Source organism: Myotis daubentonii, chromosome 4, assembly GCF_963259705.1.
Source record: "Myotis daubentonii chromosome 4, mMyoDau2.1, whole genome shotgun sequence".
Classification (NCBI taxonomy): Eukaryota; Metazoa; Chordata; class Mammalia; order Chiroptera; family Vespertilionidae; genus Myotis; species Myotis daubentonii.
This window is the reverse complement of record NC_081843.1, coordinates 27973748-27999821: the sequence shown is the minus strand read 5'-3', so window position 1 is coordinate 27999821 and position 26074 is coordinate 27973748. Positions and strand designations below refer to the sequence as shown.

The following is a 26074-nucleotide window of genomic DNA, read 5'->3' as shown; positions in this document are numbered from 1 at the left end:
GAATATTATGTGTTATATAAGAGCCTGTATAGCAAAACAGCCACAGTTAAAAGCAGATCAACAGTGTGGACTGAAAGCCCAAACCTGGGATAATGTCTATATTCGATTCCCTTGTTTTTCTAAATTATGTTGTGGGAACACTGCCTTTTACAGGAAGTTTTTAAAAGGGTCTTGTTCTTTGTTTTCAGCGCTTTCAGTCTGACATGGCAGAAACGCCAGTGTGCACATCCATGCAAACACCCGATGATGAAGACACAGTTGAGTACATCTTTCAGATAGAACTCTTCATCCTGTACTTCAGCAAGATTGTATAGTTTCAAAACACTGACTCAGTGAACCGAGACGAACCTAGATGAGAAAGGCTTATGCTTGGACATGAATTAACTTTTATACTGATTAGAGTGAAGCATCGATGATGTTTAAATAATTATTGCATGTTTCTTGAGTCTGCAGACCTTATTAGTGGTGCGAGAGATTATTCCCGCTTAACACCAAAGAATGACAAATTAAACTCCAGAGCCTCCCATTAGGTAACAAGAATAGTGCTGTTTGGATGCAAATGTCTGTGGAACTTTATGTACTGATAATAAATAACTTTCAAATGAAGTTTATTTTTGGAAGTGGTTGGGTGGCTACTTATTTATTGCTTTACTGAGTGGGAGATTGAACCAAGTTCCATTTTAAGATGAGCTTCTGTTCTAGGGAAAATTTGTAGTAACTTACATAAAAATCTACATGGAAAGAGAGAATAGTATGTCCGAATGGGTGAAAACTTGGTTTTAGAATTCTGTTTGACCAAAATGTCAAATATATACATGAGTATTGAACTATATTAAGTAGTATTCATTTGTGTCTTATGGTGTTTTCTCTTTTTTTTCAAACACACAGGTGTTTCTATATTTTAGTTTTAACCACCAAACTATCTTTTAAAAAAAATCATTCTCTGATTTGTTTTATTTATGTTTCAAATATAGTACCAACTGTGCCTTAATCAAGATATTTTAATGCTGTAGGTAATTTAATATTGAAACACAGGAATAAACACATATGCACATATACATACATGTACATGCAAATAGAGCTTTTTTTAAACCTTAATATATTTTTTCTAAAAAGAGGGAAACCAAATAAAAGATTACATAAATGAAATTATAATTTATGCTTCACTTGTTTACCACTATAATATACTATTTTAAGGAACTTAGTATCTAGAGTTTTGCCATAAAATTAGTAAGATTAATATGGAGAATTTTCATGGTTACCATGTACCTTAAAAAGGACAGGATGGATAGAGAGTGTACTCTCCTCGATTGTAGAAAACTGGCAAGATTATTAAAAAAAAATTAAAACATTTTTCAAAAAGCTGGGTTGACATGTTAAAGCCATTCAATGACTATGCTTAATGTATGCTCCACTGAGGTCTGAGGGGACTGATCATGCCTGTGATATGTGTCCATATCTGGACTTGAACCCAGGACCCTTCAGTTCAAGGGCCGATGCTCTATCCACTGAGCCAAACCAGCTGGAGCCAGTTTCCCAATTTAAATCTTTCCCTTTAAGTGTGCAAGTTCCTTACTGCAAGGGCATATACAGTAGCCCATAGTTCTGCCGCTAAGCTTGTTGCCATATTCATCTCCTGTTCATAATACTTACCTCCTCCATCAGCATTATCCTGTCTTTAGGAGGTAATCTGCTATCTGCAGTCTTTTTGAATTATCTTTAACTACTTCATACCACAGTCTTCTATCCTTCTTCGAAGTTCCTTATATTTACTTTTGTAGAATTTTGGTACTTGGTATGACATTAACAAGTGTTTTAACATTTTTTGAATGGTTTTCATCCTCATTCAAATTGTAGGCTTTTCATAAGTAAGACTCCTGACTTATGGAATATTGGAGTGTGAAAAAATGTGAAACTTACCTAGTTAAATGTTCTGAATGTACAGAGCAAACAGAGGCAAAAGTGACGGTCAGGGAGGCTCATAATGACTAGTGAATTTTCTTAGTCAGCTAACTTTTCCCGGTGCCCCTGAAAAACAGAGTTCAGTGAGCACAGTTAACGTTAGGGCTTGTCAGAACTTGAAGAGATTTTTATAGTTTACAAACTATGAATTTATGTACATTATCTCATTTGTTAGATGTATTTGTTATCAGGGATTAAAATAATCTTTGTTTAGCACTTCAGTTTCATGTGAAGATACATGAAGCAATCCTTTTAACAGTCGGTTAAACATTATATTTTTATATACTACCTTGTTTACTTCTTAATTTCCTTTACTTGTGCATGGTGCAAAGGTGCATTCAAGGACAAGATTTGAATAACCACAGATTCCAAATTAGTAGAATCTGAAATATTTGTTTTCTACATAAGATGGACATTTTGTAAAAATAAATACTGTAAGAAAGAACTTTCAGCCCATCAGAAGACATTTGTTAAGTAATAGTGATGATGCTATGGAAATCCCTGCTTGCTGTTTGTTCTGTGGTAAGAACTTGGTGCTGATGAGGCCAAGGTTGCAGGTCCTATCTTAATAAGACAATGGGCTATATTTTGTTCTATATTTTGACACACAAAGCATTTTGATCTGATACCTCCCTGAGCTACAGAGTTAAAAATGAGAAAACTCTTTTAAAAGGGAGTCGAAGCCAGAGAGGACAGGGGAGTGTCAAAATCTATTATTGTTACATTAAAATAATCCTCATGCCCTGACTGGTTTGGCTCAGTGGATAGAGCGCTGGCCTGCGGACTGAAGGGCCCCAGGTTTGATTCCGGTCAAGGGCATGTACCTTAGTTTCGGGCACATCCCCAGTTGGGAGTGTGAAGGAAGTACCTGAATCAATGTTTCTCTCTCATTGATGTTACTCTCTATCCCTCTCCTTCTCCCTTCCTCTCTGTAAAAAATCAATAAAATATATTTTTAAAAAATGGAATAATCTTCAGATTATATGGATCAAAATGTTCTGTTTATATGTAGAGAAGAACTAAGAATTTACCATATAGATAAAGCCCTATCTTCTAAGAGCACAAATAGTAAGGAATTAAGTTTTTAAAAAATTTCTTATTGGATTAAATTTTCAGTTTGGTATTGCTAAATACGCTCTCTTTAAATATGAAAGCCCCATGGAATTCCTATCAATTAATCTTTGGTTGATTCCTGGTATCTAGGGCTCAGGTCCCTTCCCTACTAATCACTGTTCATTCAACCATCAACTACTGAGAGACAGTTTAGATCTTAACCCTTATTTTGACATGAGAAGAGTAAGTTAATTCTGAGACTAATCACAGTAATATTACTAATTTAATACAAATATTTTTCTTAAAGCTATTATATCCATCTTATGTTATATTATACTCTATTATGTCCATCAATATTTGCTGTATATATTTAGGTGCTCCTATGTCAGATGCATACATGTTTATGAGTTATATCCTCTTGTTAGATTGATCTCTTCATCATTATGAAATTACCTTGTTTGTCTATCGTTGCAGCCTTTGTTTTAATGTTTATTTTGTCTGATATAAGTATTGCTATTCCAGATTTTCTTTCATTTCCATCTGCATAAAATATCTTTATTTCATTTCCTTCCTTCTTTCCTCCCTTTCTCTCTCTCTCTCTCTCTCTCTCTCTCTCTCTCTCTCTCTCTCTCTCTTTTTCTTTCTCCTCACCTGAGGATATTTTCCCATTGATTTTTAGAGAGAGTAGAAGAGAGAGGGAAAGACAGAGAGAAATGTTTTCTGTCAGGGCACATATCCAGGTTTCAGCTCAAACCCCAGCAGGGGGTGTTCAGGAGGCACCCAGCCAATTGATGATCCATGTTCCACTTTCATATCGATAGCTCTCTCTCTCCCTTTTCCCTTCCTTTCTCTCTAAAAAACAATAAAAATATTTTTAAAAAGAAATATTATAATGATCTTCAAATGATATTTTCTATTCTGATTAAAATCTTTTAACTTGTGTTTTCTTTCAGCAAAAAGAAGAGAATATCCGTTGCTTAACTATGCTTGGTCATTTTGGTTTTGAATGTTTGCCTCATCAGATGGTCAATAAATCTATTCAACAAGGATTCTCTTTTAATATTCTCTGTGTGGGTAAGTGCCAGACTTCTCTGAATTATTACTTAATTTTTCCAAATGCTCATTTCAACGTATCTTTCAGCAGTGCAAAACTGGTGCTGTTCATTCAAGAACATACCTACATGTTTATATTAGTTTCCATCTTCTTAGCCATATTATCTACACACTTTTTCTTTAAATGCTTCAAAATCTGATACAACTTTGTGTATATTTCCTTTCTATATTATGTTAATGACCGAAGGTGTCCGGAATAGCATGTATATTTTAAGGACATCGTTGTCTTTGAGTATGTGGGACCCTTTAAACCACTTCAGAGTGTTACTTCTCAGCCATCTATACCCCTGTGTACTGTATCCATGTTTATTACAGGGGAGACTGGACTCGGAAAATCAACACTGATTGACACATTGTTTAATACTAATTCGAGAGAAAAAAAATCCTCACATTTTTGCCCAAATGTTGAACTTAAAATTCAGACATATCAACTCCAGGAAAGCAATGTTCAGTTGAAATTAACTGTTGTGACTACAGTGGGATATGGTGATCAAATGAACAAAGAAGCCAGGTGAGCGTGTTCTTATTTTAATTAAAAGCTTTTCTTACTTGTGGTGATACATCTCCTTGATGCTTCATGTTCCTTGGAGTTTCACGTTGCTGCTTTCACATTTGAAGTAGCAGACACATCCTCAAATCTTTGCTAGTTGCAGTCAGGTGCAATAGACTGTTCATTGGTCCTGCTGTATCTGGGGCTTTCTATGGCCTTGTATGATATCCCTGCTACACATTTCTTTCTCCCGATTGTGGAGAAAGTCTTAAGAGTTTATTTCTTCTCTAGTTCTCACAGCTCACATGACTGACTGCTGGAAACTTCTCTTTTTTTCCAGACAGCATTTCTATAGATCAGTGGTTCTCAACCTGTGGGTCGCGACCCCTCTGGCAGTCGAACGACCCTTTCACAGGGGTTGCCTAAGACCATCCTGCATATCAGATATTTACATTACGATTCATAACAGAAGCAACATTATAGTTATGAAGTAGCAATGAAAATAATTGTATGGTTGGGTCACAGCATGAACTGTATTTAAAGGGCCAGAAGGTTGAGAACCACTGCTATAGATTAAATTTTTCAGAAAGTGGTTTCTCCGCTGCTCACAGAGCCTGGTCTGCTATCTCTGAGCACATTTCACTTGCCAGATTTCACTCTCCCAATGGCACTGGACGGTGTGTGCACACAGAGCCAGCTGCAGAATGGGGAGATGTGTGAGGTTAGCACTTGACCTTTGGAAGTGCCCACAGGCCCAGTGCGGGAATCAGAAGCTGAGGCTCTCTCCAATTTCATGAGTGAGATTCCTGCTGAAGTCCTGAGCCTAGTCAGCACGGACCATGACCCTTTAATGCACTTCATGCCCTTTGATGTTTTTATCTGCTTCTTTCCCAATCTCCTCCCTCCGTCCTTTATGGAGTTCCTGCCTCAGTATCCTGGGTACTGCTGGGAGGAAAGGGTATTTCTCTAAGGTTGTTGGGCACTTACTCCCTTTGCCCCGGGAGAGATTGCTATCAGCTATTTCAGCCCCAGGTTGTGCTGCCTTGAGGGAAGGCTGACATTGGCAAAGTTCCTCTTACCTTCTCCAATGCATCCAAATGTATTCTCTCTCTCTTTTTTTTAATATTTCTTTTATGGATTTCGGAGAGGAAAGGAGAGTGAAAGAGAGATAGAAACATCAAAGATGAGAGACAATCATTGATTAGCTGCCTCCTGCACGCACCCTACTGCGACAAGCCCGCAACCCAGGCATGTGCCCTTGACCGGAATCGAACCCAGGACCTTTCAGTCCGCAGGCCAACACTCTATCCACTGAGCCAAACTGCCTGGGGCCAAATGCATTCTTTTTGTGTGCTCCAATGGAATCTCCCATCTTGATTGCTGAACTTGTACAAATACCTTTCACCTGTGGGTGTATGCGCAAGTAAACACTCTCCAGTTTTCCCCTGACTGCTTGAGAGTGGGGTCCGGGCAGGTTTGCTGGCTTTTGCTGGTTTCAGAGCTCATAGGGAGGTGCAGCTGGGCAAAACTCCTCCTGATTCCCTGGCATATGGTGCGGGTCCCACAGTTCCCACAGAGGTACCTTTGTTAGTGAATAGATCAGGTTTTTAGTTGTTAAAAAGCCCAAAAGTATTCATTGCCATGATTAGGATGTCACTCTTCTGAAATTTTACATACAGTGAAACTTACTTTTATGGTGTATATTTCTGTGGGGTCCCTTAAAGTTGAATTTATTGGGGTGACCTCGGTTAATAAAACCATACAGATTTCAAGTGTAGGTTTTTAAATTGCATAGAGTTGCACCATCATCTCAGCTGTGACATAGAAACATTCTATCACATTAAAAAATTCTCTTGTTGCCGAAACCGGTTTGGCTCAGTGGATAGAGCGTTGGCCTGCGGACTGAAAGGTCCCAGGTTCGATTCCGGTCAAGGGCATGTACCTGGGTTGCGGGCATATCCCCAGTAGGAGATGTGCAGGAGGCAGCTGATCGATGTTTCTCTCTCATCGATGTTTCTAACTCTCTATCTCTCTCCCTTCCTCTCTGTAAAAAATCAATAAAATATATTTAAAAAAAATTCTCTTGTGCTTTAGTCTATCTATTCTTGTGCTGCTGCCATACTGTATTATTTCAGCTTCCTAATGAGACCTGGCATATGAAGATTATATCTCCTTGGTTTTCTTTAATACGTCTTGACCACGCTTGGTCCTTTGTACTTTTATATACACATAGAAATTGGCTTCTGATCGGGATGACATTGAATTGAAAGATCATTTTGCCATTTCTAGAAACATGTAAACAATGGGCCTTTATTGGCTTGTGATTGTTACCTTTGTTAGAACATGGTATGCACATTTTTATTTATATGAAAAGCTATTGAGTACACATATTAACTATGAACTAGATGGTAAAAATGTAGACTTCAGATATTATTACTATGTTATGCTAAATGTTTAAATACTCATTGTTTCAGCTACCAACCAATAGTTTCCTACATAGATGCTCAATTTGAGGCCTATTTTCAAGAAGAACTGAAAATTAAACGTTCCTTTGCTGACTACCATGACACGCGTATCCACGTGTGCCTTTACTTCATTGCACCCACGGGGCATTCTCTGAAGGCCCTGGATCTATTAACCTTGAAGAACATCGACAGTAAGGTGTGTTTGGTAAATCCATCAGCCGATCAAGATTTGATCCTTATTTTGAGATAATATATATCTTTCAGCCATTCTCATCTAAGAACTTATTTGTGATGTGTCATATTTTTGTCATATTTTTCCCATTAATTATTATTTTTTATAATTTATTTTTTTTTACCTTTAATTTCTTTATTGGTTAGGGTATTACAAATGTGTCCGTTAATTTTTAAAGCATTTGTATTCGTGTCCCAACAACACCATTACAAAACACCACAGACTTATGGGTTTTAAACAACAGAAATTCATTTTCTCACAATTCTCAAGGCTAGAAGTGCAAGATCAAGGTGTTGCCAAATTTTGTTTCTCCTGAAACCTTTCCCCTTGGGTGGCAGATGGCTGCCCTCTCACTGTGTTCTCACATGGCCTTCCCGTTATGCACACATCTGGTGTTTTTTTGTGTGTCCAAGTTTCCCCTACTTATTAGGACACCAGTAAGACAGGATTAGGGCCCATTTAAAGATTGTGTTTCCAAATACAGACCATTCGGAGGGTTAGGGCTTCAGCATACGCATGGGGGAGAAGAGACATATTTAGCCCATAACAGCATTTGATAAATTTCCATCTTACCTTGCTTTCTAGAGAAATTTCATTAGAAGATGCATTAGGATAATGAGATGCAGGTTTAAAAAAATAAAAATTTAGTTTTTCTTGTGATTGAATGATAATTCAGATTGTGGTCATTTGCCCATATTTTTGAACTTGAAATTGCTCTATAGTATTACAAAATGATCTCATTAACATTTCTCTGGTACCACTGATGTTTTGTTTTTAAATATATTTTTATTAATTTCAGAGAGGAATGGAGAGAGAGAGAGAGATTAGAAACATCAATGATGAGAGAGAATCATTGATCGGCTACCTCCTCCACACCCTACTCTCCACCTCCCACCCCCCACCCCACTGGGGATTGAGCCTGAAACCTGGGTATGTGCCCTGACCGGGAATCAAACCGTGAACTCCTTGTTCATAGGTTAATGCTCACTCATTGAGCCATGCCAGCCAGGCGAAAGTTTAATTTTTATGTGTTAACGATTTGCTATCACGGAGGGTTTCTTTTCCCAGCTTTGTCACCAATACAACCCAAGGCATTTATGTTAGACTTGAATCTATCTTAGCAGCTGTCTGCTTTTACTGTGGAAGCTATTGTTTAAAATTATAAAATTAGACAAAATTTTGAACATTTATGTGACAACATGGAAGCCCTAGATTGGAACAAGGATTTTTTAAAAAATACTTTGAAGATTCTAAAACAAAAACAATATGTTTAAAACAGGCGTTTACACATTTCTACTTATATCACAGAACTTGACATTGTATAGTTATGCTTTAACAAAGTATCTTATTATAATAGTAATAAGACATTTTAGAATTTTGCATATTATTATTTTCTACAAAGTTCAATTATTAAGCTGTAAACACAAGGAGACAGGAATAATTATATTTTAGAACTAGAAAGAAAATATGAATACATTTCAACCTCAAATATGGTATATGGAAATAATTCCTTTTTACAAATTACAAACAAATTTGTTAGCAAGGTGCTATATAAACACACACATTTAGCCTTCAGAGTATGGCAATAAAAAAAAGTATATTATTTTTGGGTGGTCTTTGGAAACCACAAGCAAATCTATCTGCAAAGACATACAGGTAGAGCAAGGATCTATTCAAAAGCAAGATGAATTTATGAAGAAGGTGATACAAATGAATGACAGGTAGAGGACAAATTGTTTATAATTTTGAGAAAAGGTTTCTTCTGCTTTTTCACAGTTATATAAGAAATCAAATTGTTAATGAATTAAATACATTATATCATCTTACTACTTACAGTTTATTACCTCCTGATGTGTGAGAAACATAGAAAATTTGAGAAAACAACAAAAATTAAGACTTCTAAGCCTAAACTCTCGTAAAAATATATCTTCAAAAGAACTGAATATTTTGGAAAGCAATTTTGTGAGGAAAGCATGATAGTCAGTGATTATCTATCTAGATATTTATTGTCAGATATTTGAGGTTTCTGACTGTAAAAATTCCAGGGTTAACAACAAATTCTCAATAGTGAGATTTTGTTTCTTTCTTACCAGGTGAACATTATACCACTGATTGCCAAAGCAGATACAATTTCTAAAAATGATTTACAGACATTTAAGAGTAAGATAATGAATGAATTGATTAGTAATGGCATCCAGATATACCAGTTCCCAACAGATGACAAAACTACTGCTCAGATGAACTCCTCAATGAATGTAAGCTTCTATTTAATGCTAATTCTATTTTACCTGTGGAAATCAAATATAATTTATAAGTAACAATACCAGTAATATACTGCCACTTCTATCTGACCAAGAGACTATAAATAAGGCATTTTTCCAAAATCCAGTGTGTAAAATGTTTTATTTATTTATTTATTTATTTATTTATTTATTTATTTATTTATTTTTTTAAGATTAAAAAAACATTTTATTGACTTCAGAGAGGAAGGGAAAGGGATAGAGACATAGAAACATCAATGATGAGGAAGAATCATTGGTCAGCTGCCTCCTGCAGGCCCCCGCTTGGGATCGTGTTGGCAACTGGGCCATGTGCCCTGACAGAGAATTGAATGAGGAACTGGCAACCTTTCGGTGCACAGGACAACACCCAACCAACCAAGCCACACTGGCCAGGGAAATGTTTTACTTTCTTGATTTTGAAAAGTGTTCACTGAGAATCAACTATTTTTTTTAACAGCTTTATGGAGATATAATTTACATACCCATTAAAGTATACAATTCAACAATTTTTAGTCTTTTTAAAGATGCGTGCAACCATCATTGCAATCAATTTTAGAACATTTTTATCATCTAAAACCGTGGTTCTCAACCTTCCTAATGCCGCAACCCTTTAATACAGTTCCTCATGTTGTGGTGACCCCCAATTTCATTGTTACAAATTGAACATAATGAAAGCATAGTGATTAATCACAAAACAATATGTAATTATATATGTGTTTTCCGATGATCTTAGGCGACCCCTGTGAAAGGGTCGTTCAACCCCCAAAGGGGTCGCGACCCACAGGTTGAGAACCGCCGATCTAAAATAAGCCTCATACAGCCGGCTCTTCTCCGTACTACCTATGAGCCTTCGTCTCTACCAATCCTCGGTGACCACTAATTAAGGTCTTTCTCTGTAGATTTCTCTGATCTGGACATATAGTATGAATGGAATTATATGATATTTGGTCTTTTCATATGCTTGTTGTCTATTGCATGCTGTTCTGAGTATTGTAATGAAATCTAATGCAATGCTGCTCTATCCTTCCCAGGATGTGAATCATCCCTTTGTCCAGAATATCTATACTTTATATGTTACCTGCCCATTAGTAGCCATCCTGGTTACCAGATCAACTCTTGTGATATTATAGTGCTTGTTCATCAAGTGACCCTTATTTTATTTAATAATGCCCTCCAAACATATAATAATGGCCTATGGTAGTGCATGCGTTGGGTGGGGTGAGGTCTTAGGGAGGCAACAGGGTGGAGTGAGTGGAGTTTACCAAGCTCATGCAGAGCCATAGTTGGGCCTGTGGGGGAAGAGCTCAACACAGGAACCATGGCAGCTGTCCCTCCAGCCCTGAAGCCACACAACTCAGTTTCTCCCTCATGTCTCTGGCACCTCCCAAGCTGCTGTCCCTCCACAAGTCCCCGGGAGAGTGCCAAGAGCAAGTGAGTCTGTGCACGGGCCCTGTAAGAGGATGCCTGGGTTTCTAGAGCCTTTTGTCTCACCCAGAGAAATGCAGTCCCCACTGATGATCACAGCCAGATGTTGTGGGGGCTCCTCTTCCCAGCACTAGTGTTCCAGGCTAGGGACCCATGGTGCAGCTGGGGCCCCTTGCTCCCCTGCAGCTGAGCTATGTCTCCCAATTCTCAACTGCCAGCCATGGGCGTGGGCCAGCCATTTTGTGTCTTCACATCTCCCACCAGTCTCACATGGCTTCTTCTTTACATCCTTAGTTACAGGACTTCTGTTCAGCTAGTCCTCAGCTGGTTCTCCTAGTTGATTGTTCTATAATTTAGTTGTAATTAAAAAAAATTCTTTATTGTTGAAAGTATTACATATGTCTCCACCCCCACACACACCTCTCTCCCCCTGCATATGCCCCCACCTCCCTATTGTCTGTGTCCATTGGTCATGCTCATATGCATGTATACAAGTCCTTTGGTTGATCTCTTACACACCACTTCTACCCTCCCCTGCCTTTCCTCTGAGGTTTGAAGGTCTGTTTGATGCTTCTACGTCTCTGGATCTATTTTTGTTCATCAGTTTATATTGTTCATTGTATTCCACAAATGAGTGAGATCATGTGATGCTTATCTTTCTCCAACTGGCTTATTTCGCTTGTAATTTTGAAGTGGTTGTGGGAGGAAGTGATCACAGAGTTTACCTACTCCACCATCTTGACTGGCCTCCCAGACCCCATTTATTTTAAGATATCAAAACTATATAGATTTTGAAATTAAAAAGCAATGTAAATTTTAAAGTTATTCTCCTGTATTACATTTTTTTTTTAGATCTTGTCTTAAAGATTTTGGCCTCTCTTACCTAATAGTACACCAAAGACTGCATAGGGAGTAATTTTTTATCAAAGCCAATGAGTAGACTACTGTTAATTATTAAATATTCAACATAATGCTTAACAATGCTTAGATATTGTATATACCAGATATATAACTTCTGGCAGATCATTAAAATCTTGCATATTCTGCGGCTGCATCCTGTTCAAAACTTTGCTTATCTTCTTTCCAAATCTCCCTTGAATGGCCTGTTTTCAGACTTCCCTTGACTCACCATCATGTGATTAAAGTGACCCTTTAATTGTATTTAGAATTCATATACATGTCCATGTATGAATATGTATATATAATATAGAGCACTATTTATCAGTATACTTTATATTGTATATACATGAACTAATTATTATAGTTACTCTCAATACTTTTGTCTTTTAACTTTATACTGGAGTTAAAAGTGATTTGTACATTATTTTCTTGACCTTATTTTTGTGTTTCAGGGTAAAGATAATGTGAGAAAAATGATTTGTCTACTAAAAATCTTTTCTCTTTGTATTTCCCACAGCATAATGCCTTGGTTTAGGCTCTACTCATTAGATAGTTTTCAGGGCCTGACACTAATGCTTGCAGAAATCACTGTGCACATATTTGCTGCCAAGTCATAAAATCTGAGGCCGGGTAGATCCCTTGTTTGAATAAGCTTATGATGTTATTCTTATCTCTGTTGTTTCCATAACAGAAATAAGAGAAACAGCACATGTCATGTTGGTATAAGGACATGATTAACATTGTCCTTCCTTCATAGGAACACTTACCTTTTGCTGTAGTGGGGTGTATGGATGAGGTGAAAGTTGGGAAAAGGATGGTCAGAGGCCGTCTCTATCCTTGGGGAGTTTTACAAGGTAAATATTATGACAGTGAGCAGGCTTGCTCTGGACTGGTCATATGGATGTGTAGATATATATGTTGTATGTAAATATGTTGTATATATAGTATATATATATATGTTGTATACTATATATAGTATAATGATGTTGATATATACTATAAATATCCTATATTGTCATAACCTCAAAATATTTTAATTTGTTCCAATATTAGTAACTGTTGCTAAACAATAAACTAACGGTTACTAGTAAGGAGCTCAGATTCTGTTTCATTTAGGCTCACGCTTACTTTGATTATGATTTATTCTCATAGGAGTTTGCCGGAAGGTGCTTTAGGCAGAAACCCACAGAGGCTACCCAGAACCTCCTATTGACACGTTTTCCATCTGCACATCGTCTCCCTGTGCGTGAACCATCACATTCAGAATGTTGGAAAGTGCTTTGAGCCAAGAACTTTGAACATATTGAAGCCTAAATACTAGTGTTAAAACATATTACACAAATTAATTACTACCAAATTTATTTTCTTAATTTTTCATTAATATTTTAATTGATTTCAGAGAGGAAGGGAAAGGGGGGGGGGAGAGAGAGAGAGAGAGAGAGAGAGAGAGAGAGAGAGAGAGAGAGAGAAACATCAGTGATGAGAGAGAATCATTGATTGACTGCCTCCTGCACGCCTCCCCTGAGGATCGAGCCTGCACCCAGGCCTGTGCCCTGTGCCCTTGACCAGAATGGAACCTGGGAGCTTTCAGTCCGCAGGCCAACGCTCTATCCACTGAGCCGAATGGCTAGGGCTATAAAACATTGTAAAGTGGTCACTAGAAAAAAAGGGTTATAAGCTATTTTAAAAATAAAAAAATATAACTTGCTACCTTTGGATTATATTTAGACATTCTTATTTGTTATCTAGCATTATGATGAGTTGGAATATTGTGATATCCAGTCATTTGTTGTCTAGTTTATATGCTTGTAATACTAATTATTGGGGGTTGGATTATCTCTACTTGTCCTAGTTTTCAAATGTTGTTTTTAAATTGATGTATTAGAAAAATTTTTTTAACAAGATGTCTTTTTAAAAACATATTTTTGTTGATTTCAGAAAGGAAGGAGGGAGAGAGAGAGATAGAAATATCAGTGTTGAGAATCATTGATAGGCTGCCTCCTGTACATCTGTTACTGGGGATGGAGCCCGCAACCTGAGCATATGCCCTGACAGGGAATTGAACATGACCACCTGGTTCATAAGCTGACACTCACCACCAAGTCACACTGATTAGGCAGACATTTTTTAATTTATGAAACATAGTTTAAAAGGAACATATTTTAGTGAATATTAAATTTGGTTACAATATCAAACACAATATGTTTTACTCAGTCTTCTGAATGTGACAAACACAAGAGAGAGCCATGTGAATTTATTGATTTATTTTAAATATTGACTAATTTGGTCTTATAAATATCTTGTATAAATAGAATATGATAACTTAAGCATGCACAATTATAAAGATCTTTTTGCGAGTGGACTTAACCTAATGAAATTATTTACTTTACTGGAATTGTACTAATTCTTTGTTAGCACTCTGTAAAATACCTTGAGGGTAGCTTGTAAACTATCAACATAATTATTAGTGAAAACATGCCATATTTTAATATAACATAACATTATTTTATTGTTTCATGTTTATATTTTGGCTGATAAATTTAAAGCAGATTTTCTGGTTTATGAATAAGCTCTGTCTATAATTGGTAAGTACCATATAAACACAGTTACATGATGAAAACAATTTCAGCTATTCATCAGAACGATCTTTTAGCTGTTATTCTGAATGTCTTTCATGCATACATTTATTCGATAAAACTTACTGAGTGCTAGAGATGGATAAAGTGTTGTGGCTTTATTATTTCTCTGCCTAGTGGAAAATGAAAATCACTGTGACTTTGTGAAGCTCCGGGATATGCTTCTTTGTACAAATACGGAACACCTGAAAGAAGTAACCCACACTGAGCACTATGAATGCTACAGGCGCTGCAGGCTGCAGAAGGTGGGCTTTACTGATGTCGGCCCAGACAACCAGCCGCTGAGGTGAGTACAGATCTTGCTAGAACAAGCTAATGGGTGATTTACAAAGCCCCTACTATCACGAGATACCATCATTTTGGAATGAGAAGAACTGTACTTCTCATACCGTCAATTATTCTGAATGTTTTGTGTGTGTGTTTTTAATCATTTTCAGACTTAGAGAACATTTGTAAGAGTAGCACAGTGCAAGGGCTCATTTATATGCTAACCTATGTGTACCCACTATGTGTATACGCTAAAGTGTACTATATCCAAAAGAGAAGTTCAGAAAGGAGGTTGGAAAATATTAGCACAGGTTGGCAAAGGATATTGAGAGGATGCAAAGAATATGGAGGACTGGATGGAGGGAAGAGGAAAAGCAGCATTGCACTGCCATGGAAGTCAAGTGGAAATGGTTGGAGAGCGGGTGTATTTAGCTATATTGAAGGGAAATAGGATTTGTGCTGCAAAAGTATGACAGTTGTATTAGTGTTGGTACTTTGAGCACAACCAAAGTTGAACTGGCTATCTTAAATGAATCAGTTTGAAAGATACTTGGCTTTATTTTAATTATTTTGAGAATCGCATAAATTACAGATTCTTGCAAATTTTATTGTGAAAAGATGTGAAGAAATGTGATATAAAAAGTGGTGGAGGAAGAAATCCCTAATATAACTGTTTTCAAAATTCTAGTGTATATATATATATATATATATATATATATATATATATTCTTTTTAAAAATAGATTTGAGAGAAAGAGCAATTGATTTGCTGTTCCACTTACTTATGCATTCATTGGTTATGTCTTTTTTTTTGTAATCCTCACCCAAGGGTATTTTTTCCATTGATTTTCAGAGGGAAGGAGGGAGAGAGAGAGAGAGAGAAAGAGAGAGAATCAATTATGTGAGAGAGACACATCGGTTGGTTGCCTCCCACATGCTCTCCAACTGGGCTGGGGATCAAACCTGCAACCCAGGTACATGCACTTGACTGGGAATCGAACCCACGACCCTTCGGTCTGCAGGCTGATGCTCTAAACACTGAGCTGCCAGCCAGGGCTTATTGGTTGTTTCTTGTATATACCCTGGCCAGGATAGAATCCACAACCATGGCATCTCCAGATGATGCTCTAACCAACCTACCCAGCAAGGGCTATATTCTCTATATACAGTACTCTTATATTCGGTATTGCACCCATCTCATATTTACATCTCATGATATAGAAATTCCCATTTCTCTGTATGGGACTTAATATAGATTATGTATTTTACATGTTTACTTATATTAGCATTTTAATATAAAACTAATAAAATTTTCTTTTTAGTTTTCAAGAGATCTGTGAAGCCAAAAGAAAGGAGTTCCATGAACAGTGCCAGAGGGAAGAAGAAGAATTGAAGCATAAGTTTATGCAGCGAGTTATGGAGAAAGAAACAGCATTTAAAGAAACTGAAAAAGAAGCAAGTATTTGTAGTTTGATATAATTTATGTTCATTTTTATTTATTTTTTATTTTATTTTATTTTATTTTTTTAAATTAAATCTTTATTGTTCAGATTATTACAGTTGTTCCTCTTTTTCCCCTCCATAGCTCCCCTCCACCCGGTTCCCACTGCACCCTCTGCCCTTACCCGCCCCCCCACCCCCCACTGTCCTCATCCATAGGTGTATGATTTTTGTCCAGTCTCTTCCCGCATCCCCCACACCCCTTCCCCCCCGAGAACTGTCAGTCCACTCCCTTTCTATGCCCCTGATTCTATAATATTCACCAGTTTACTGTTCATCAGATTATTTATTCACTTGATTTTTAGATTCACTTGTTGATAGATGCATGTTTGTTGTTCATAATTTTTATATTTACCTTTTTCTTCTTCTTCCTCTTCTTAAAGGATACCTTTCAGCATTTCATATAATACTGGTTTGGTGGTGATGAACTCCTTTAGCTTTTCCTTATCTGTGAAGCTCTTTATCTGACCTTCAGTTCTGAATGATAGCTTTGCTGGATAAAGTAATCTTGGTTGTAGGTTCTTGGTATTCATCACGTTGAATATTTCTTGCCACTCCCTTCTGGCCTGCATCGTTTCTGTTGAGAAATCAGCTGACAGTCATATGGGTACTCCCTTGTAGGTAACTGACTTTTTTTCTCTTGCTGCTTTTAAGATTCTCTCTTTGTCTTTTGCTCTTGGCATTTTAATTATGATGTGTCTTGGTGTGGTCCTCTTTGGATTCCTTTTGTTTGGGGTTCTCTGCGCTTCCTGGACTTGTAAGTCTATTTCTCTCACCAGGTAGGGGAAGTTTTCTGTCATTATTTCTTCAAATAGGTTTTCAATATCTTGTTCTCTCTCTTCTTCTGACACCCCCATAATTCAGATGTTGGTACGCTTGAAGTTGTCCCAGAGGCTCCTTACACTATCTTCATATTTTTGGATTCTTTTTTCTTTTTGTTTTTCCAGTTGGGTGTTTTTTGCTTCTTCATACTTCAAGTCTTTGACTTGATTCTTGCTCTCCTCTAGTCTGCTGTTGGATCTCTGTATAATATTCTTTATTTCAGTCAGTGTATGCTTAATTTCTAGTTGATCCTTTTTCATATCCTCGAGGGTCTCACTAGATTTATTGAGGGTCTCACTAAATTTATTGGCGGTTTCTAGAAAATTCTTGAAAAACCTTATAAGCGTGGTTTTGAACTCTATATCCAGTAGTTTGCTTTCCTCCATTTCTGTCATTTGTGCTTGTTTCTTTGTCTCTGCATTTTGGCTGCTTCCCTGTGTTGATAGAGTGGCTTTCTGTGCTAGGTGTCCTATAGGGCCCAGTGGCTCAGCCTCCCCAATTACCTGAGGTGGATACTCTTGGTGCACCCCTTTGTGGGCTGTGTGCACAGTCTTGTTGTAGTTAAGCCTTGATTGTTGTAGGTATCACTGGGAGGAATTGACCTCCAGGCCAATTGGCTGTGAGAATCAGCTGTGTCTACAGTGGGAGAACTTCTGTGCTGGAGACACCCTTATGGTGCAAGACTTGCTTCAGTGGGTCTTTGGTGCTCACTGAGTCTGCCTCCTGAGTGTGTCCCTTATGGATCTGAGGAGTTGTAATCTGGATGGTCCCACTCTGACCACTGGGTACACTGGCTCTTGGATCTCTAAGGAGGTGCTAATTTAGCTCTTCCTGAGGCTACCCAGCAGGAGCTACGGAGAGATCTGCAGATTCCTCTTCTTTTTTTGGGGTTTGGAGGTGCCCAGATGAAGCCCAACTGTGAAGCAATGCAAGCTGCTGTGGGGCCTTGAGCCTTCTTTTGGATGTTCTGGGTCTCTCTGACCCAGCTGCAGTTTGTTAGGTAATTTTCAGATTGCAAAGGGCCAGGCCATTCATATGCAAAAGCCTCTCTGCACAGCTTGGGTGGGGCGGGGTCTCAGGAAATCAACAGGGTGGAGCAAACAGCTATGGCTGATCCTCATCCCAGCCCTAAGAGGTCCCGAGTCTCAGTGTCCCACGGTAATCACTGCAAGCACCTCTGAGAGAAAGCTGCCCTCGAGTTCTGACCGATGCCAGACAGTCCAGTTTCTCCCCGTATGAGTCTGGGTCCCCAGACACTCACCCAGAACTGGAGTAGAGCAGTTGGGAGCTTGAGACACCCTCCCAATTGCAAAAGACAACCACATCCTCAGTTGCCAGCCCTTTCCACATGCGCCTCCGTACCTCTGCACTTTACTTCCGCACCTCCTCTGAGTCTCAGTGTGCTTTTCTCTTTCCTTCTAGTTGTAGAATTTCCACTCAGCCAGCCTTCCTGTGGTTCTGGATGATGTCCTTTTTGTCTTTTAGTTGTATTTTTGAAGTGGTTGTGCAAGGCAGCAGTTTCAGGTGTTTACCTATGCCATCCTCTTGGTTTCTCTCTGTGTTCATTTTTAGATGTCCTATTAATTTAGGGTATTTAATCCCAATAATTTAGTTGATTTTTTTTTCAGAGAGGAATGGAGAAAGAGAGAGAGAGAGAGAGAGAGAGAGAGAGAGAGAGAGAGAATATCATTGATTGGCTGCCTCCTGTATGCCCCACACTGGGAACCAAGCCTGCAACCTGGGCATGTGCCCTGACTGGGAATCGAACCGTGGCCTCCTGGTTCATAGGTTAAAGCCCAACCACTGAGCCCCACTGGCCAGGCTAGTTGATGTTTTTGAAGACGATTTGCTATTTTTCAAAAAGTAGCTATTTATCATATAGACTTTGAATTCAGCCTTTAAAAAATTATAATCTATAATTTTTTCCTAGTGCATTTAGGCAATTTTCTCTTTAATAAGCCCTAAAATAAATTTGTAAAACCTATTTATCTTTATTTTATTTATAATTTGAATTTTCATACATAAAGTTTAATTTATTACACATTCAAACTAGTGGCTTCTGTGAAGTCATGTACTTCCTAACACTATTACTGAGTTAGAAAATTTCCTATACTTTTATAAGTAAGCAGGTAAATGTTGATTAATGAAAGAATATTTATTTTTAGTAGATAAATTGGAAATATGAACTCATTTTCCATAGAAACAAGTGCTGTATACCAGATGTTCCAGTCAGGGACAATTGAACTATATATAAGCAACAGAAATTCCATTAGGTTAGGTAAAAAGGGATTCATATTTTTGCCTGTGCATGTTCCCTTGTTCTTTCTTGTGCCACTTGTTGAAGAGACTGTCTTTCCTCCAGCGATTGCCTTTGCTTCTTTGTCAAAGATCAATGGACTATGCATATGTGCATTTACTTCTTGAGTACTGCAGCTTTAGTTAGAATACTATAGCCAATCTTGAAGTCAAGTAGAATCAGTGCTCCAACTTTGTTCTCTTTCAATATCGTGCTGGCTTTCTGGGCCTTCTGTTTTGCCATATACACTTTAGAATCAGTTTGTCGATGTCCATAAAATAACTTGCTGGGATTTGGATTGGGATTGCGTTGAATCTCTAGATCAGTGGTTCTCAACCTTCCTAATGCCGCGACCCTTTAATACAGTTCCTCATGTGGTGGTGACCCCCAACCATAAAATTATTTTCATTGCTACTTCATAACTGTAATTTTGCTACTCTTATGAATCATAATGTAAATATCTGATATGCAGGATGCATTTTCATTGTTACAAATTGAATATAATTAAAGCATAGTGATTAATCACAAAAACAATATGTAATTATATATGTGTTTTCTGATGGTCTTAGGCAGGGGTGGGCAAACTTTTTGACTCGAGGGCCACAATTGGGTTCTTAAACTGGACTGGAGGGCCGGAACAAAAGCATGGATGGAGTGTTTGTGTGAACTAATATAAATTCAAAGTAAACATCATTACATAAAAGGGTATGGTCTTTTTTTTCAATAGTTTTATTCATTTCAAAACGGGCCCGCAGGCCGTGGTTTGCCCACAGCTGGTTAGGCGACCCCTGTGAAAGGTCGTGACCCACAGGTTGAGAACTGCTGCTCTAGATTATGTGGGGAAGAATTAACATCTTGATAATATGTAGTCTTTCTATCCACAAATATGGAATATCTCTTTATTTATTTAGTTCTTATCTGATTTAAAATTATTTATTTTTAGAGAGAGAGAGAGAAAGAGAGAGAGAGGAAGGAAGATATATATCTTGATTTATTGTTCCTTATTTATGAATTCATTGGTTGCTTCTTGTATATCCCCTGACCGGAGATTGAACCTTCAACCTTGGTGTATTGGTATATGTGCTGCTGAAGTGAGCACAAACCTTGGTGTATTGGGATGTTGCTCTAACTAACTGAGCTACCTGGCTAGGGCTCTTCTCTGATTTTTAAAATCAGAGTTTTGTAGTTTTCCTTATGTGGCTTTGTATATATTTTTTATAGATTTATGCCAAAGTATTTCATGTTGGGGGGGTGCTAATGCAATTGGTATTGTTTTAATTTGAAATTCTACCTATTCATTGCTGATATATAGAAAAGCAATGAACCTTTTTAAAAATTTTTGGAATATAATTTTCAATCATCTTTTACTTTCAATTACAATTGACATACATTATTATATTACTTTCAGTTGTACACCCCAGTGATTAGAAATTGCATAACTTGAGTGATCATCCCAATAAATCTTGTACCCATCTGAGATAATATATGGTTATTAGACTAGTATTGACTATATTCCATATACTGTACTTTGCACCCCCATGACTATTCTGTAACAATCAATTTATACTTCTTAAATCTTTCACTTTTTTTGCCTATCCCATTTGGTAACTATAAAAAAATTCTTGTTATTCATAGAACTTAACTCTGGTTGAAGTTCTACTAATTTTTAAAATTTGTCTGCTCTTTGTATATTTTCCTCTAACTCTCAAAGCGGGCACCTTGACCCTCCTGTTAGCTGCCGTATCCTCAGCATTTAGAACAGATTAGCATGGAGCAGGCACTCAGTCATTATGATTCCGTTTTTGTTCTGCTTGTTTGTTTATTTTGTTTCTTTAGATTCAATTGTTGATAGATATCTATTTATTGCCATTTCATTTCATTTTTAAAATATATATATTTTTCAAACAAAATTATCTTTATTCATAACTAAAATATATTTTTATTAATTTCAGAGAGGAAGGGAGAGGGAGAGAGAGAAACATCAATGATGAGAGAGAATCATTGATTGGCTGCCTCCTACACGTCCCCAACTGGGATTGAGTCCACAACCCAGGCATGTGCCCTTGACCAGAATCAAACCCAGGACCCTTCAGTCAGCATGCCAATACTCTATCCATTGAGCCAAGCCTGCTAGGGTTATTGCCATTTTATTGTTCATATTTTTTATTTCCTTCTTAAAGAAGACCCTTTAACATTTCACGGAATACTGGTTTGGTGGTGGTGATGAACTCCTTTTGCTTTTTCTTGTCTAGAAAGCTCTTTATCTGTCCTTCAATTTTGAATGATAGTTTTCTTGGGCAGAGTAATCTTGGTTGTAGGTCCTTGATAAGAAAAGCAACTAACCTTATATCCTGCAACTTTGTTATAATCTCATTAGTTCCGAGATGTTCTTTTTGTCAATTATTTTGCATTTTCTACATTGATGATCATGTTACCTGTGAACGAGACAGTTTTATGTCTTCTTTCTCAATCTGTAAATATTTTATTTTCTTCTGTTGTCTTATTGCCTTAGCAAGGACTTCCAATACAAGGTTGAAAGGGAGTGATGAGAGCATATATCTTTGCTTTGTACCTGTTTTGGGGAAAACTTCAGGCTTTTCACCAGAGTCATTGATATTTGAAATGTTTGTATACTAGTATGAAGTTTAGCTTTCTCTGATTTCTACTCTCATGCTCCCATTTTAAAAAGAAACATTTCCACAGTGATTTTTGCCATCACTTACAGATACCACACTCTCACATCCCCAGCCTTTCCAATCATTCTTCTTGCCATTGTATCTAGATGCTCATTTGCTTCTCAGGGCTGAAGATGTAATTCCAAGAGACATCTGACTCCAGGAAAGGAAAAAAGAATCTTTATTTAGAACCATGATCTCAGCCTTTGCTGCACAATAAAATCACCTGGGGAATTTTCTTAAGCATTGATGCCTGGGTTCCAACTCCAGGTCATCTGATGTAATTGATCTTGTGCAGCCTGAACATTGAGAGGTTTGTAAGCTCACTGAATAGTTCTAATGAGCACCTAGGGTTGAAAACCACTGGTGCTCACCCCGTGTGTGTGTTCTTCACAGCCATATACACCAGACGGTTAATATTGTGGCAATAGAGTCCCCCGGTCTACTTGTTTTTCAAAAAGTTAAGCTGCAAATAAACTTGTCCTTTCGACTCTTATGCCATACTAGAGGCCCGATGCACGAAATTCGTGCAAGGAGCTCAGCCCCCACTGCCGTGGCAGCTGCCTTGGCCCCTGCTGCCGTGGCTTTGTCAGGAAGGTCGTCCGGAAGGACGTCCAGTCTAATTAGCATATTATGCTTTTATTATTATAGTCTAGTGGCCCGGTGCATGAAAGTCATGCGGGGGCGGGGGAGGGAGGGTGTCCCTCAGCCTGGCCTGCACCCTCTCCAATCTGGGACTCCTCGGGGGATGTCTGACTGCCGGGTTAGGCCCGATCCCTGTGGAATTGGGCCTAAACCGGCAGTCGAACATCCCTCTCGCAATCTGGGACTGCTGGCTCCTAACCGCTCACCTGCCTGTCTGCCTGATAGCCCCTAACCACTCTGCATGCTGGCCTGCTTGCCCCCAACTGCCCCCCCCCACTGTCCTGCTCACCCCCAACTGCCCCTCCCGCCAGCCTGATCACCCCTAACCACCTGTGCCTCAGCCCTGCCAGCATGTCTTTGTCTGGAAGGACGTCCAGAAGGTCTCCCGGTCAAATTAGCATATTACCTTTTTATTAGTATACTAGGGGCCCGGTGCACGAAATTCGTGCACTGGGTGTGTGTGTGTGTGGGGGGGGAGTGTCCCTCAGCCCAGCCTGCCCCCTCTCACATACTGGGAGCCCTCAGGCATTGACCCCCATCACCTTCCAATCGCAGGATTGGCCCCTTGCCCAGGCCTGACGCCTCCGGCCCCAGCCCAGGCCTGATGCATCTGGCCCAGGCATCAGGCCTGGGCAGGGGACCCCCAGACCCCTCCAATTGCTGGCTCTGCCCCTTGCCCAGGCCTGATGCCTCGGCCAGAGGCGTAGACCCCCATCACCCTCCGATCACCTGATCGGCCCCTTGCCCAGGCCTGACGCCTCCGCCAGAGGTGTCAGGCTTGGACAGGGGACCCCCATCTCCCCCCGATCACTGGCTCTGACCCCCGCCCAGGCCTGAGGCCTCTGGCCCAGGAATCATGCCTGGGCAGGGGACCCCCATCTCCCTCTGATCGCTTGCTCCACCCCCCGCCCAAGCCTGACGCCTCTGACCCAGGCTTCAGGCCTGGGCAAGGGGACCATCATATCCCCCCAATCCCCGGCTCAGCCCCCCGCCCAGGCCTGATGCCTCGGCCAGAGGAGTTGACCCTCATCACCCTCTGATCACCAATCACCGGATCGGCCCCTTGCCCAGGCCTGAGGCCTCCGGCAGAGGTGTCAGGCCTGGGCAGGGGACCCCCAGCTCCCCGTGGTTGCAGGCTCCGCCCCTGCCTAGGCCTAACGCCTCTGGCCTGGGCGTCCGGCCCAGGCAGCGGGGACCCGCAGCTGCAGCGGCCCCGCGATCGTGGGCTCCGCTTTAGGCCCAGGCAAGGGACCCCTAGCTCCTGGGACTGCCAGCTTCGACCGTGCCCAGCTCCCATCGCTGGCTCCACCCCTACTTCCTGCTATCACTGGCCAGGGCGGAAAAGGCACCTGATTCTCCGATCATGGCTGGGGGGCAGGGCAAAGGTGGCCCCAGGGCCGCCTTTGCCCTGCCCCCCAGCTCTTAGCTCCCCCCTGGGTTTCCAATCACTGTCAGTGGCAGGGGGCTTCTTCCTGCTTTCCCTTTCGCCTCCCTGCATTGTGCCTACATATGCAAATTAACCGCCATCTTGTTGGCAGTTAACTGCCAATCTTAGTTGGCAGTTAATTTGCATATAGCCCTGATTAGCCAATGAAAAGGGTATCGTCGTACGCCAATTACCATTTTTCTCTTTTATTAGTGTAGATATAAGCCATACCTTCTCTGATGCATACAAGCAATCCTTACATTGTTGAATGAAGTTGTGTTAAGATCTAGACCCAACTCTAATGGACTCTTTCATATGGCTGATTATATTTATTTTAAATCCCACAGATTAAATACAACCTCACAAGTAAATAAAAAGTAACTGAATGAGGTGTTTGGAATTTTTTTTCTATAATTATGCTAATTTCACTTAAGAAGAAAAGGTCTGTATCATTTAAAGTCTTAACAATTGTTTCATCATTCCTACTATATTTCAATGTGTATATTTTTAATGAGCATGAATTTATCAAATTTTATTTGAAGAGATTTATGGGGAAGTGTAGAGTGAGAAAATAGATATCATTTGGAAAAACAAGTATTTAAAAAACTGAGTGTTGCCCTAGCCAGTTTTGCTCAGTGGATAGAGTGTTGGCCTGCGGACTGAAGGGTCCCGGGTCCAATTCCGGTCAAGGGCACATGCCTGGGTGACGGTCTCACATGCAGGGAGCAGCTGATCAATGATTCTCTCTCATCATTGATGTTTCTGTCTCTCTCTTCCTCTCTGAAATCAATAAAAATATATTTACAAAAAATAAAAAACTGTGTTGTTTATAGCCATAGTTTTTATTACATTTGGTTCAATGGGGAGACAGTTTTTAATTGATGAATTTTTTAAATATGTGAATGTTTATTTTAAACAAAGTTTTGAGATTGTTATTAAGATCAAACTCTACTTTGATGATTAATATATGTTTGATAACCAGGAAAGAAGTCAAGCATGTTCCCAGGGATACCGACACATGGCACTTTGAGTCACAAATGCATCTTTGTTTCACAGCTACAGGACAAGTTTGAGCGTCTTAAAAGAATCCAGCAAGAGGAGACAATAAAACTTGAGGAGGAGAAAAGAAAACTGGATGAAGAAATCATGAATTTTTATAGAATGAAGGCTGACTCTGAAATATCACAGACTCAGGGTTGCGCCAATATAAAAAAGGACAAAGATCGTAAGAAATAGTCCTCTCTCACCATTCTCTGTTGTAGAGCCCTGTCTCTTTGGGAGATGATCTTCATAGCACTTACCTGATTGAAGTTCTACTAATTCTTAAAATTCGTCTGTTTATTATATGCTGGTTAATAAATTTTCCTCCCAACTCTTAAAAGCAGGTACCTTTTAACTGCTATATCCTCAGCATTTTCCTTATCAAAATCTACTGAGTGATTTCTTGATAGTTTTTATTATAATAAAAGATTAAGTTTTTGATTAGAACTGCTATACTTTGATGTCAGTTCTTATAAAACTAATATTCAGAAGTTAGAGAGAGCCAGAGAACAATGGGAAACCGTGAGTAATATTTTGCTGACAATATTATGCCTTATATGTTAAAACAAAAGTTATCAAAGTATTAGAAATAAGATAATGCTTTGTAATTTCCAAAATTTCCTTTCAGCATGAAAGTCATACCAATTCTATAGTACATATAGTGCAGTGTTATGAACACTTGTAATTAACATGTTTCTGAAAGTACACTTGTGAGCTAGAAGTGATACACATTCTTTAACACACGTATTAATGTGTTAAGAACACATGTAGTTAGATTTCCCTAAAAAGTACTTGCCAGCTCTGCTGTGCACAATGTATTTCAGTGATTGGGAGGGACATTTGAA

The 26074-nt window shown here is 39.0% G+C and overlaps 1 protein-coding gene across 1 annotated transcript; it reads left to right on the top strand.

Moving 5' to 3' along the window:
- The first annotated feature begins 203 nt into the window (after positions 1-203).
- Positions 204-25424, top strand: SEPTIN14 (septin 14). The gene is made up of 9 exons (XM_059691833.1): positions 204-257; positions 3969-4089; positions 4444-4639; positions 7093-7279; positions 9409-9570; positions 12680-12776; positions 14676-14844; positions 16147-16279; positions 25245-25424. Exons 1-9 carry the CDS (start codon positions 204-206, stop codon positions 25422-25424), a joined length of 1299 nt encoding a protein of 432 aa, XP_059547816.1.
- The last annotated feature ends 650 nt before the right edge of the window (positions 25425-26074 follow it).